The sequence below is a fragment of the Cynoglossus semilaevis genome, chromosome 15 (genome assembly GCF_000523025.1).
Source record: "Cynoglossus semilaevis isolate Cse_v1.0 chromosome 15, Cse_v1.0, whole genome shotgun sequence".
Taxonomy (NCBI): domain Eukaryota; kingdom Metazoa; phylum Chordata; class Actinopteri; order Pleuronectiformes; family Cynoglossidae; genus Cynoglossus; species Cynoglossus semilaevis.
The window spans coordinates 17,765,285-17,776,812 of NC_024321.1; the positions used below are offsets into that span (position 1 = coordinate 17,765,285).

The following is an 11,528-nucleotide window of genomic DNA, read 5'->3' on the forward strand; positions in this document are numbered from 1 at the left end:
CATCCACCCGCGACTCCTCGGGTCCAGTGGGAGCCGAGGAGGTTGGTTAGTGGATGTCAGAGTTAGTGACTGGCTGTGTATTTGAGGATAGTCCAAGGTGAGACTGTCTGGTTGCGTTGAGGGTTGAGAGGGTAGGTAGTTGTCGGGCTCATGTTTTAACGTTTCCGTTGATGTGCTGGTACTTGGGGAGGCAGGGCTCGTCCGGTAGAGGATCATGGGAAAAGACAGAGTCGTCACTGGAGGAGCAGGAGCTGCGAGTGTCTGGGAAGCTGGGAGAATACTGCTCTGCTGGGGCACACAGGTCCAGATACTCCTGCAGACACAGACGGAGGGAAGACAAGGTTGCATGAGATCATTTACACTCACACACAACTTCGTGTTTTAGAAAAGAAAAAAACACATCAAAGACGTGGGAGGCAGAAGGCGAGGAAGAGAACATAAATATAGTGCTAAAAACTATTCAGTGAAAAGGGACTTTCCACAGCTGAGTTAGAGAGCTGGGAGGGAAAAGAATCACCTTTATGATGCTATTTGTCCAAATAGCACAACATTCCTCTCTTTTTTTAAATGGAGCAGTTTATGAACATACACGAGGAATGCAGTCATTTTCTAATGAAAACAATTCCTCCTTAAAGTCCTTTAAATGTAAAATGTCTGGTACTTTTTCATATTTTTTTGCATGCTTATAGATGGATGTGTTTCTCAGTAAATTTGACACAGTAGGTGGCAGCAATGCAAGTATAACTTTTTCAAATTTTCAAATTTATGGCTGTAATTTTACTGTCCTGGAATATTTTCTTTTACATTCCGCAGACGATCTGTGGTTTCCAAACGAAAAATCCAAACATACTTATTCTTGTGGAAAAGTTTTGAGAAAGTTCGATGATTACAACTACATAAAACCAAATGGGACCACAACATAGCAATGCATTTAGAATAATGTAGTTACCAAAAAAACAATCTTTGTTTTTCATTTGCATGAAATGTAATTAGCTTAAATGCTTCACTTTCTAGTAGATTCACAAACAGCAGGGCTGACAGTTAGCTGCAGCCGTAGTGTCTGCCCCCGTGTAACATTTGACGTTGTTCTGAAGTCCACGTAAAAGAGGAAGACATAAAAGGACCTTAAGTCCATCACCTCACGTCACTCACGAGCTCAGTCTAAACACCACTGACACCCGACTCCAACGTAAATGCAAGAGAGACGGCTGGAAGGGATAAAGCCACTGGCAGACCGTGCTGAACTCCTAGAAATGAGGATATGGAGGACGAAGCCCCTCCAGAGGTCCTGTTCTTCATTTTTTCCTGAGTCCAGTGCTGTTAGTAAATCTTGCTGCTCTTCATCTTCGTCTGAGGCACTCTTCTTTTTCGCCTCCGAGTCTTTTATGGCTGTTACTGGTGATAGTTGTGAGGAAGAAGAGTTCTTGGGGTTTTCTTGTAAACGAGCACTGGTTCTATTTTCCCAGCGCTACAGGAGAAAGCTCACATTACTGAATAAGTCCACATCTGCCAGTGGTTTAAGGGAAAGAAGGGGGAAGCAGGGTGAGAGGGGTGAGGGGCAAGAAAGGGGTGCTTTATTCTCTTTCGTTGTTGGTTGTCAATGTTGAATTTTGTCTGCGTATTTTTTACTGAACCCCGGCTCTACAGCAGACGAGTCTTGACAGCCTTTCATTGACGGCCTCTCTTCACATCGGCATGCGGAAATTACACAAGACAAGAGGGGGTGGAAAGTAAAGCAGGCCATTATAGGGACCGGGGCATGGACGTGATGATTGGGCAAATTTGTAGGGCTGTGACAGCCATGTTTGGCCTGGACCAAATCTTCAGGTTGAATCTCTGGTCACCACGTTGGTGCCTTTGTAATGGAACAACGCTGCTAATTCTCCTAACTTGAAGCGAAATTTTCTCTAACCCAGGAAGGCCTGGCAGGACGGTGATTTAGTTTGGACTGTGAAAGATTTTAGTGTGTGTAGGAATGTACTATTATTTTTCCTCTTTTATTGTCAAGAAATTCTGGACACTGCCAGGAAATTATACTCTCCGTGTAGCGTGATTCCTGACCACCCAGAATGCTGAAAGGTTATGAAACAGCCGAGTGTGAAGATGAAGGACAGAGCCGCACTCACCTCGTTGGTGTTGAGGGTGAGGATTCGGTCCAGATCCTCCACCAGCTGCTTGAAAGTGGGTCTATGGGATGAGATAGCGTGCCAGCAGTCTTTCATCATCATGTACCTGGAAAAGTCAGGAGAGGTGTGAGATTAAGTAGAACACTAAATGGTTTTGTTTGTCCATCTGATCTCAGGCTGGAGCTCACTCGTGAACTGTTTAAGTTTTTTTTTAATGAAAAACATTCAAAGATGGAAAGCAGAAACTCTGCATTCGATTTTCTTTGATTTTTACCGTAGCCTTAACTGTCACATCTTTTATCCTGTGCTCTGGGAGATTTATTCAACTGAAGAACTTCGAATAAGAGTTGTTTGTTGTTTGTTTAGCTTGAAAAAATACTGACTGAGCATTTCATAAGAAGATTTGTGTTTTTTTAATGCATTTCTGAAGGAGACGATGGTATATGGAGTCTTTTTAACTTCCTGCTCCTGATTAGTTGCTAGACTGAAGTTGTTCTCTTTTTTCTTGCCACTGTTGAACTATGGAACAAGGCTTAAAATGAATGAAGAGCTTAATGGCAGGCAGTCACAGCTGTACAGACGCCTGTTGTTCAAGAGGACAAGTGTTGAGATGACAGAGTGGCAGAAAAGAGTAGTACTCACAGCTCATTGGTGCAGTTTCCAGGCTTGTCCATGCGATGGCCCTCTTTAAGCAGCTTGAAGAGCTCTTCAACAGGCATGCCAGAGGAGGTTTAACCCCCGAGGGTGAAGATCTCCCACATCAGCACCCCAAATGACCAGCTGATTGATTAAAAAAAACACCCCACATGACCAGCATTCATTAATATTCAGGGAGTCAGACGGAAGGATGTGTTCAAAAATACACATTATTGGAATGTTTTCACCCCGTCCCTATCGCATTGGGCCAAACCACTGTTCATTTCCTGAAATGCAGATAATTTACAAAGAGTCACTGAAGCAAAGTTTGGAAACGACTCCAACAGTGTGACAGCAGTGGTGTCAATGCCCTCTTTCTGTCGTCCGGTGGCTTGTGGCGCAAACCCGCTCCCTGTGCCACTTTGGCCCTGATCTCAATGGTGGCTTTTGTGCCCGACTGGCCCGTTACACAGGCTGCTATTGTCCAGGCTCACACCAAAACAAACAGAAGACCACCCACAGCAGACAAAACAGGGAGGGGGGACAGAGCAAGGGATAAAGAATATTAAGTATTAACTACTTCCTCATAGCAGTACACATTCATTAACCAGCTCCCCACACCTATGCTGCTTATTTCTGTTAAAATTCTAGTGCATTGAAAAAAATCTATATTTAATGATTGATACATGTGGGGAAAAAAAATCTGATCTGAAAATGAATGTGCAGTTTTGCACATGCTATAATGCCTTAGGCCATGTTAATGATCCAAGCAAGCATGAGGCCAGTGGCAAGCAGGCTAGCCCTTTATCAGTTCCTCCATCTGTTTACACAGGTTTGGGCTCTCCTCTATCGCAGAGTTGTATCTCTCCACTTGTTGACACACTCAGCTCTTCTTTCTGTGCTACTTTGTAACCGTCTCCATGTGCTTGTCGGCCCGCTGGTCTGCACAGGGCTACGTCCACTGGCGACCGACCATGACACAACTAAATAAACACCCACACCTACATGCTCCGGGTCACTTTCACAGATTTGACTTTTAACCTTGTAAGAACGCGTGGGCAGAAGTTTACAGCAGGAGTGTCTTCCATTTTTGAGTTCGGACACAAACACTACTAAAAGTAGCTAAAAGTGCACTGTTTCTACTGTGAGTGCAACTGAAGTGCACATGCACTGAAGTAAATGTTTAGTACAAGATATTCTATTAGTGAAAGTTCATTTTAGTTCATTCTACATGGCAGTATAGCCCAGGGGATAACTCCTCTGACAATAGTGCAGGAGACATGGGTTCAAATTCCATTTTTCAGGATGTGGGTCAACGTAGGCTAAAGCTAAGGCGACCAGGTGAACATGAAGTTGATAACCACTCAATACTAGTGCAAACATCAGCAGGTCTGTAAACTGGTACGTGAGTATTAGCTGAAGGTTTCTCTTCTGAGTGATAAGGGAATTAGACCCCGACCACTTAGCCTGGCCGTGACTCCATCACACTGAGCTTGTATTACAACTCTTAACCCTGGCCAACATCAGCCACAACTCCATCCCCAGGGTCCATTTATCAAAACAACATGGAGTGAGTTATATTGGAATTCATGTATTCATTGAATCTGATGTCATGTATGGATTGGTTGAGCATCTAGTGATGTTTGAGAGTAAGCACAACAACTGCCCTCACACCTCTCCCCTCCTCCCTTTATATGTTAGGTGAAAGCCAATTACTAAAAGTGAGTGATGAAACTTAATTAGCAGCAAGCTGACAGCCCCCCTTCCCTCCCCCCCAGTTCCCCAACCCCTCTCTCGTTCAGCTCATGCACTCCCACAGTTTATTGATTGATGCTGTGCTATGGAACATGAAGGACGTCTAGCATACATAGAGCATGCATGTATTATTTATGTGCACAAATCAGTACACAGAAATGCAGACAGTCTAGAGATATTCCATCTAAGTCCATACGAGGACGCACAACATCTCCTTTCCTGTGTTTGTCACCATCCTGGTCATTTATCCAACTGCCACATGCACATTTGTGCTTCCAGTGTCTGCTGCAGAAACTTCAAACGAAACTGTCAGAACAGATAAGACTCACACTGCAAAAAAGAGCACGAAGCGCTCTCTTTGTTCTGTTTTTAGAAGAGCGCACTTCAGTTCAGAAAAATGTAGTGACATCGATGGGTCAACAAGTCACTTTCCAGATAAATGAGCACAGGAATGAAGCCCAGGAGCGAAATATTATTTCCATAATGGATCAGCTACAAGAGGAAAAGCCATGTGGCTTTTCCTCTTGGTGAAAGTGTGGCTGGATGAGGGAAACGGGACGGTGGCAGAGGGTGTATGGTGGTTGTAGGGCAAATGAGGCCCAACACAGAAGGGTGGGGGTTATAGGTTGTGGGTGAGGAGGCTCTTCTAGGGATCTTTGAAGCCAGTTAGATTAGTAACACAGCATTGGCTACAAGTCTAGCGTGAAATCCTCACTTTTGCCACAGACTTGCTAACGTTGGCCTTCTATAACCAGACCTCCTGTCCCATCGAACTCACATCAGCCCCTCCCCTAAACACTATCACCACTAATCTCTGCTCTCTTCCCCAAAAACACCATTTTAATCTGACTGGGTTTTTGATAACTCCTCAAAGACTGTGTTAAACTCAGAAATGTGCAGAAATGTGTTCTTTGATTTGTGAGAAGAGTATTTCGGTTCTGTAAGTACTTACACGTCACTCTGGTGTGTGTAGACCCGATCAAATAGTGCTTCTGGTGCCATCCATTTTACCGGGAGACGACCCTGAGGAAAAACAGCAGTTGTGGGATTAAAAAAAAACAAAACAGGTCTGATCAGCATGTTTCACATAATTCACTGTTACAAGATCTATTTACTGCTGCAAAGCCTGGGGAATACAGTAGTAACTGGGTGGAGGAGACCCCAAAGGAACATTTAGACTGTTAATGTAAAAGAGTGGATTATCAGAGTCTCAGATTAAGAAGAATTATTTCCACACCAGCTGAGAATCAAAACCAGTTGATGAATATCTGTGAGACGGTCTGAGGCAAAAACTATTTCATCTCATTCTTAGTAGCAGTTCAAAGAAACTGCATCTGTTTATGTAAATGATCATGTGTTAGAAATAATGAGCCAAAACCTGACGCATAGTGTAGAAAAATCTGTGCTGTGGATTTTCATAATTTACTCAGGTCATAAGTGACAGCTCTTATTGTGCAGCTACATCTCTTTTATAATTATTAGACGAAAGAAAAACTAAACACACCCATAACAATGTGCTACAACAATGGCGGCTTTGTCTAGAGGTCATAAATAAGAGATCAAAATTGTAGCTACTGTCATTTAAGTAATTATCATGACTATCATCCTTACTGCATATTGTGTTTGTTGTTGTTGTCAGATTCTTCCCAGCATAAGGTGGAAAAGAAAACCATGCGTGCTAAAAGAGAGTGCGCAGCTAATGCTCCTCGACTGTGGGAAATACATACACTTTGGAGATTGTCAATTACATTTAAGCCGTTTCCCTCGCGCTCTAACTTGTCTCTCTTTCTGTGTAATTGTCAAAGTGTCTGTGGAACCAAAGCAATGAGAGACTGAGGGATAAACAAGGCACAGTCTCCAGCAGCACCACATTCACAGGCTGCATGGGAAACCACAGCTTCTGCCAAGACACCAGCTGAGGGATAGAGCGAAGTAGAAGGGTGAGGGAAGGGAGGGATGTGAAGAAGAGAGGAGCATGGGTGGGCTCATCGCACGCTCTAGCTCTTAAAGACATTGCTCTCCATCAAAGTGATCATTACTGGTGTGTAACGTGCAGACTCAGGACTCACATTGGTCGTCTTTTTATAGTAGTCGATGTTATGGACGTCTCTGGCCAGGCCAAAGTCAGCAATCTTCATCACGTTGCTTTCTGTGACCAGGACGTTTCTGGCAGCCAGGTCTCTGTGAATACACTGTGGGGCAGAGCAGGACAGGAAGAGGGGTGAGGGGAGGGGAAGAGAGGGGAAAAAGACAGTTTACAATTTGGTCAATAAATACACTTGTTAGAAGTATATTTTTAACCCTTGACTGTATATCGTGACGCCGCGGCGACTGCACCAACAGGACCTGTCTGTATGAGTAAAGATTCCTTTCATGCTTTGCTATGTACTGTATAGGGAGACTTTAGTGTACATATGCAAGTGTGTGTGTGTGTGTTCTCTGACATTCCACCTGTTTGAGGGAGCGTGAGTTTGTGTTCGGCCAACATGTCTGTACCCCATTGTAAAAATGTCCAAACAAAGACTCTTTTGTTGTGGACTGAGAGACAATGTGAGGCCTGGGCAGAGAGTCTGATTTATTTTGGTGTGTGTGTGTGTGTGGGGGGGGGGGCATCATTACTACAGTGACGTACTAGAAAGTATGACCCGACGTAGGGGACAAGAAATGTTCCATGTTTGTTCCATATTTTTCTCTTACCTTCTGAGATGCTAAGTACTCCATGCCCCGTGCCACCTGGTAAGTGCAGGACACCAGGTCTTTAAAGGTGAGCTGTTCATCGGAGACACGGGCAATGTCGTAGGAGTATTCCATGCCCGGTGGCCGACGTGCTCGTAGGTACTCCCTAAGGTTGCCTTTTGAGGCGTACTCCACTATCACATATAGAGGACCTGGAGTTGAGAAGAAGCCACATTATCTTTTAAACATAACAAACTTTTAGGGAAAAGTTCAATCATTTTTTTTGTTGCAATTCAGAAACTAGAGGTACATGTCGTGGGTGCTGAGAATTCAAAAAGACAAATTCAATCATTTAAAGTAGAAAAGAGCTAACTGCTTCTCCTGGCAATTTCATTTGTTGAGCTTATTCACAAGATTTTATGTTTAAAAGGTTATGCAAGTCTAAAGTTGATAAAACTTTATACTTATTGAATGATGTTGCTTTTCACCTAAGGGTAGGAAATGAGCTCTGGAGTAATTCTATCCATATGTAATTCGTCCACACTTTTAGCCTTTTTATTTGTTTTTTAACATGTCTTGGTTAGCATTTGTTTTGGGGCTCGATTTTACCAAAGTGTGCAAATAAAAAACATAAGCAAAAAGCTTACAGTTCTGTGAATAAATTTAAGACCAGGATTTAACCAATATGTAATTAAAATGCTATAAAAAAACAAACCTCTAAAAACATGTGGAAAATGGTAACATGTGGAAAACTGTAAAAAGTTACTTCCTCTCCTTGATGTGAGCTGTAAAATGTGTTGGAAAAAAGTTGCTGGCCTCACGTCCCTGTCATGTACCACAAATGGCCTGGAGCCATATTTTGAATAATCTAAATCCAATGTACAAATACTAGAGTCGTAGTACTACTCACCATCTTGTGTACAGGCCCCCAGAAGATTAATGATGTTCTTGTGTTTGCCAATCATCTTCATCATCTCCATCTCTGACACCAGGTCAGACAGGTCCTTTTCGGTGGCGTCATCTAAGAACGAAAGAGGACAATGATTAAAGGTTGTCAGACAAATCCCTGCTTCGATGTGAACCCACAACTCTGGAGTCGGGGGCTGAAACTGACAGACGACGCTGTCGCTCTGTCAGGTTTTTGACGAAACACTGCTTCATAGCTACATCTGACAGACAAACTAGGCTAAAGTTACAGCAGTCAGACAGAGCAGTGAGTTGAAGAAAAAAACCCAGGGATGCTTTCAGGGGCGTATAAGGAACTAAAGACGTTTAATCTAGATTCATTATCTGCTGCACAAACGACTTTTACCTCAGACTGATGGAGCCAGTAGGAGTATCCCTGAAGTCATTGCCTACATTCTTCTACATAATTACCCTACCTGAAGTGGTTTTAAATAGAATTTTTTATGGGCAATTCAGGTCCAATCGCCTGCTGTGTTACCTGATCTAACCACCCCAACCAACCCAGGTCTCCTCCTAGAGTTACTACAGTCACCCACCTCTTTGTGTTGGTGCTGAGTGAAATCCAGCCAGCTGCTGCTGAGGTCAGGTATGTGACCGCCCTTAACCTATACCTTGCCCCCCGAGGCGCTCACTCAGCAGCCACCAATAAGAAATAATAATAATGCTAGCTGCAGGCTCGACTTTACCTAAAAGTCATCTGTGAATATATCCATGTGGCCCAAAAGACTGAATGAATCGGTGCATCCCTCAACACAGCAGTTCGATTTGAAACGTAAAAGCAACAGGTTGACCACTGCACTTACCTTTCAACATCTTGACAGCGACAGTTACAGCTTCCTTAGGTTTGTCCTTATCGATGCCCAGGGCCTCTGCCATTACAACTTGGCCAAAGCAGCCTTCTCCAAGAGGTTTGCCCAAGGTCAACCTGCGGCGGGAAAACAAGGGCAAACAGTCAGGACACAGATTATCCGCTGAAAAACAAACTACAGTCCCATGTACTTGACCTGGCTGCGGCATCGATTCCCTCCCTGTGCAGACATAAACAAGTTAGAGAATAACAGTGACACAGGGAATGAAACCAGGCACTCGGCCAGTTCCTAAACCTCACCCCTTTCTTTTATTTTCACTATCTCACTCCCTCTGCCTCAATCAGATTGTGTCTGTGTGAGAGCTTTATTGGCGCTGTGACTGCAGCCCATGCCAGGGCAGTGGGGACGAAAGCAGACATGGCAAAGATAATCACCTGATAAAGCCAGAGAGAGGCACTCATTTATAAACCGGTCACCCTGCCTTGGCATGTTGTACTATACTGCACGCTTTACAAGCCATTAGACGCCATTGGCACATCGGCCCGCGATGGACAAAATGCTGTTTTGTTTTTTTCTAACCAAATAACATTCATATGTACTTCCAATATTAGCCATGTCAAACTACTTGAAGGGGAAGTATGCAACAGTTGTCACATGCTGTTCGCAAAAATAACCCCCCTTCTCCTGCTGAGGGCAGTACAGTTGTTGTGTTTTCCATTAAAATAATCTTCTTACTCAAAACACTTTCCACAAACTACTCGAGTTACTGGTGTGCTGGGTAGTACAGTATACTACAGTCCAGATCACCAACTGTTCTGTGGTTCCTTACACCTCCAAACCTACAGTTTGAAACTGCATTTTGAAACAAACAACAACACAATTTAAAACCTTTCCTCCTTCATTTCAACCTTGGATAAACCTGAATTGTTTTCAGTGACGCATGAGATTTAATTGTAACAATTTCGGTCACCTTCAAGTCCCGGCTAAGTAATGCTAATTTGTCATCCTTTGAATTGCAGTAATGCCAACTACTTTACACTTGTTAAGATTTTGCTCAAAAGCAGCTGTGGATACATTTTTATTTTTGTTTAAAAAAATCTGACCACCTAAAACTTTTAATAAATCAACACTGAGACTTTTTGCTGAAGCCATTATATGTTTAAACAACACGACCAATCAGAACCACATCCTCATCTCTCAACTACTACGACACTAGTGCTAATATAATTTTCTTTCAACTGACTGATGTTCCTCCCACTCTACAGTCCTAATTTCCTGGCTATATAAACAGTCACACTGCGTGCTGCAAAGACTGTGGCTCTGGGCCCGCGCCCTGCTCCAGTAACACAATGCTGTTTCTGTCCACACACATGCTCAATGCCAACCATTCTGTCCATCCATCCACACATAATCAATGTTATTTCTTTACTCCATGCAAACTGCAAACGTTAGCATTCCTCTGTGCTCTGCAATCCAGACACGAACCCTCAGGCGCAACTATGACAGGCAAGAAATAAAAACCCTAGGAGAAAAAAAAACTGGTGAATTCAGAATGTCAGATCATCAACAGAATGACATGCTGCATGGACCAAAGTTGTTCGGCATTACGTCAGAAAAAAATGACGTGGGATAATAAAATTTATATTCCAGACATTTTTTACAAGCGTCTTAACGAAAGACAGACGTTCACCTTTATAGTCACTCCACTTTTTCTTCAAAACCAAAGCCTCATGTGAGCATTAAACAACGCTTAACCTTTGCTGTCCTGTTTAATCCACTCCAAGTCTTATCACTGGCTGCTGAAACGTGACTAACTGAAACCTTAGTGGTGATAATTCCTCTGGTATGAGACTGAGCAAACACTCCCGGTCCAAACATGCAGATGAAAGCTGCCAGTGCTAACCACTAATTAACAGCGTTTCATTCCTCGTCATCAGAAGCATCTGTGTGTGTGTGTGTGGGCGTGCGTGTGTGTGTGAGTGAGAGTGAGATGCAGCAGAGGTTTGGATGATGAGACGGGGGCAGGGGGCAGCCTGCCAAGCTGAGGTCATTTCACTTCAAGATTAAACCATTATTCAGCAGGTTAATCATTACTGCCTGTTGTCCATCAGTGTTAACAATGCTTTTACAACAACAATGGGTCTTCAGTGATAGTTATATGGTCATTTAGTAGCTTACATACAATCAAACAGATGCTGACTGTGTTGTAATGTTGGTGCTGTCAGCTGGATGTTTAAATGTGAAAATAACATAAGAGCAGGGTTGGTCTTCATGTTTTCCACCTTTTAATTAAACACATTGTGGTCACTTAAATATACGTTATGTTTTAAAAAATATAAATATATATATATATATTAAAATATAAAAATATATGAACCTTAAAGCTTTCATTTTTTTATTTTTATAGCTATTCAAGCTGTCTAAAGACTGAATGTGATGTTAATTACAACTAGGCAGCAAATTCAGCCATATTTAAAAAAAAATTGATCAATTTCAGTAAAAACTAAAATTTATCTCTTCCAAGGAACTGAAGGCCCCACAATAATTCTGTGTACTTGAG

General features: G+C 42.8%; 1 protein-coding gene across 1 annotated transcript in view; it reads right to left on the bottom strand.

Annotated features, from left to right (window-relative positions):
- LOC103391367 (fibroblast growth factor receptor 2-like) overlaps positions 1–11,528 on the bottom strand; it is a gene marked incomplete at its 5' end in the record, with an annotated part of 17,667 nt that overhangs the window by 1,586 nt on the left and 4,553 nt on the right. Inside the window, 8 exon segments of the mRNA XM_017039430.2 lie at positions 8–313; positions 2,127–2,232; positions 2,769–2,906; positions 5,470–5,540; positions 6,587–6,709; positions 7,215–7,405; positions 8,104–8,214; positions 8,963–9,084. Coding sequence (XP_016894919.2) covers positions 149–313; positions 2,127–2,232; positions 2,769–2,906; positions 5,470–5,540; positions 6,587–6,709; positions 7,215–7,405; positions 8,104–8,214; positions 8,963–9,084 — 1,027 coding nt within the window.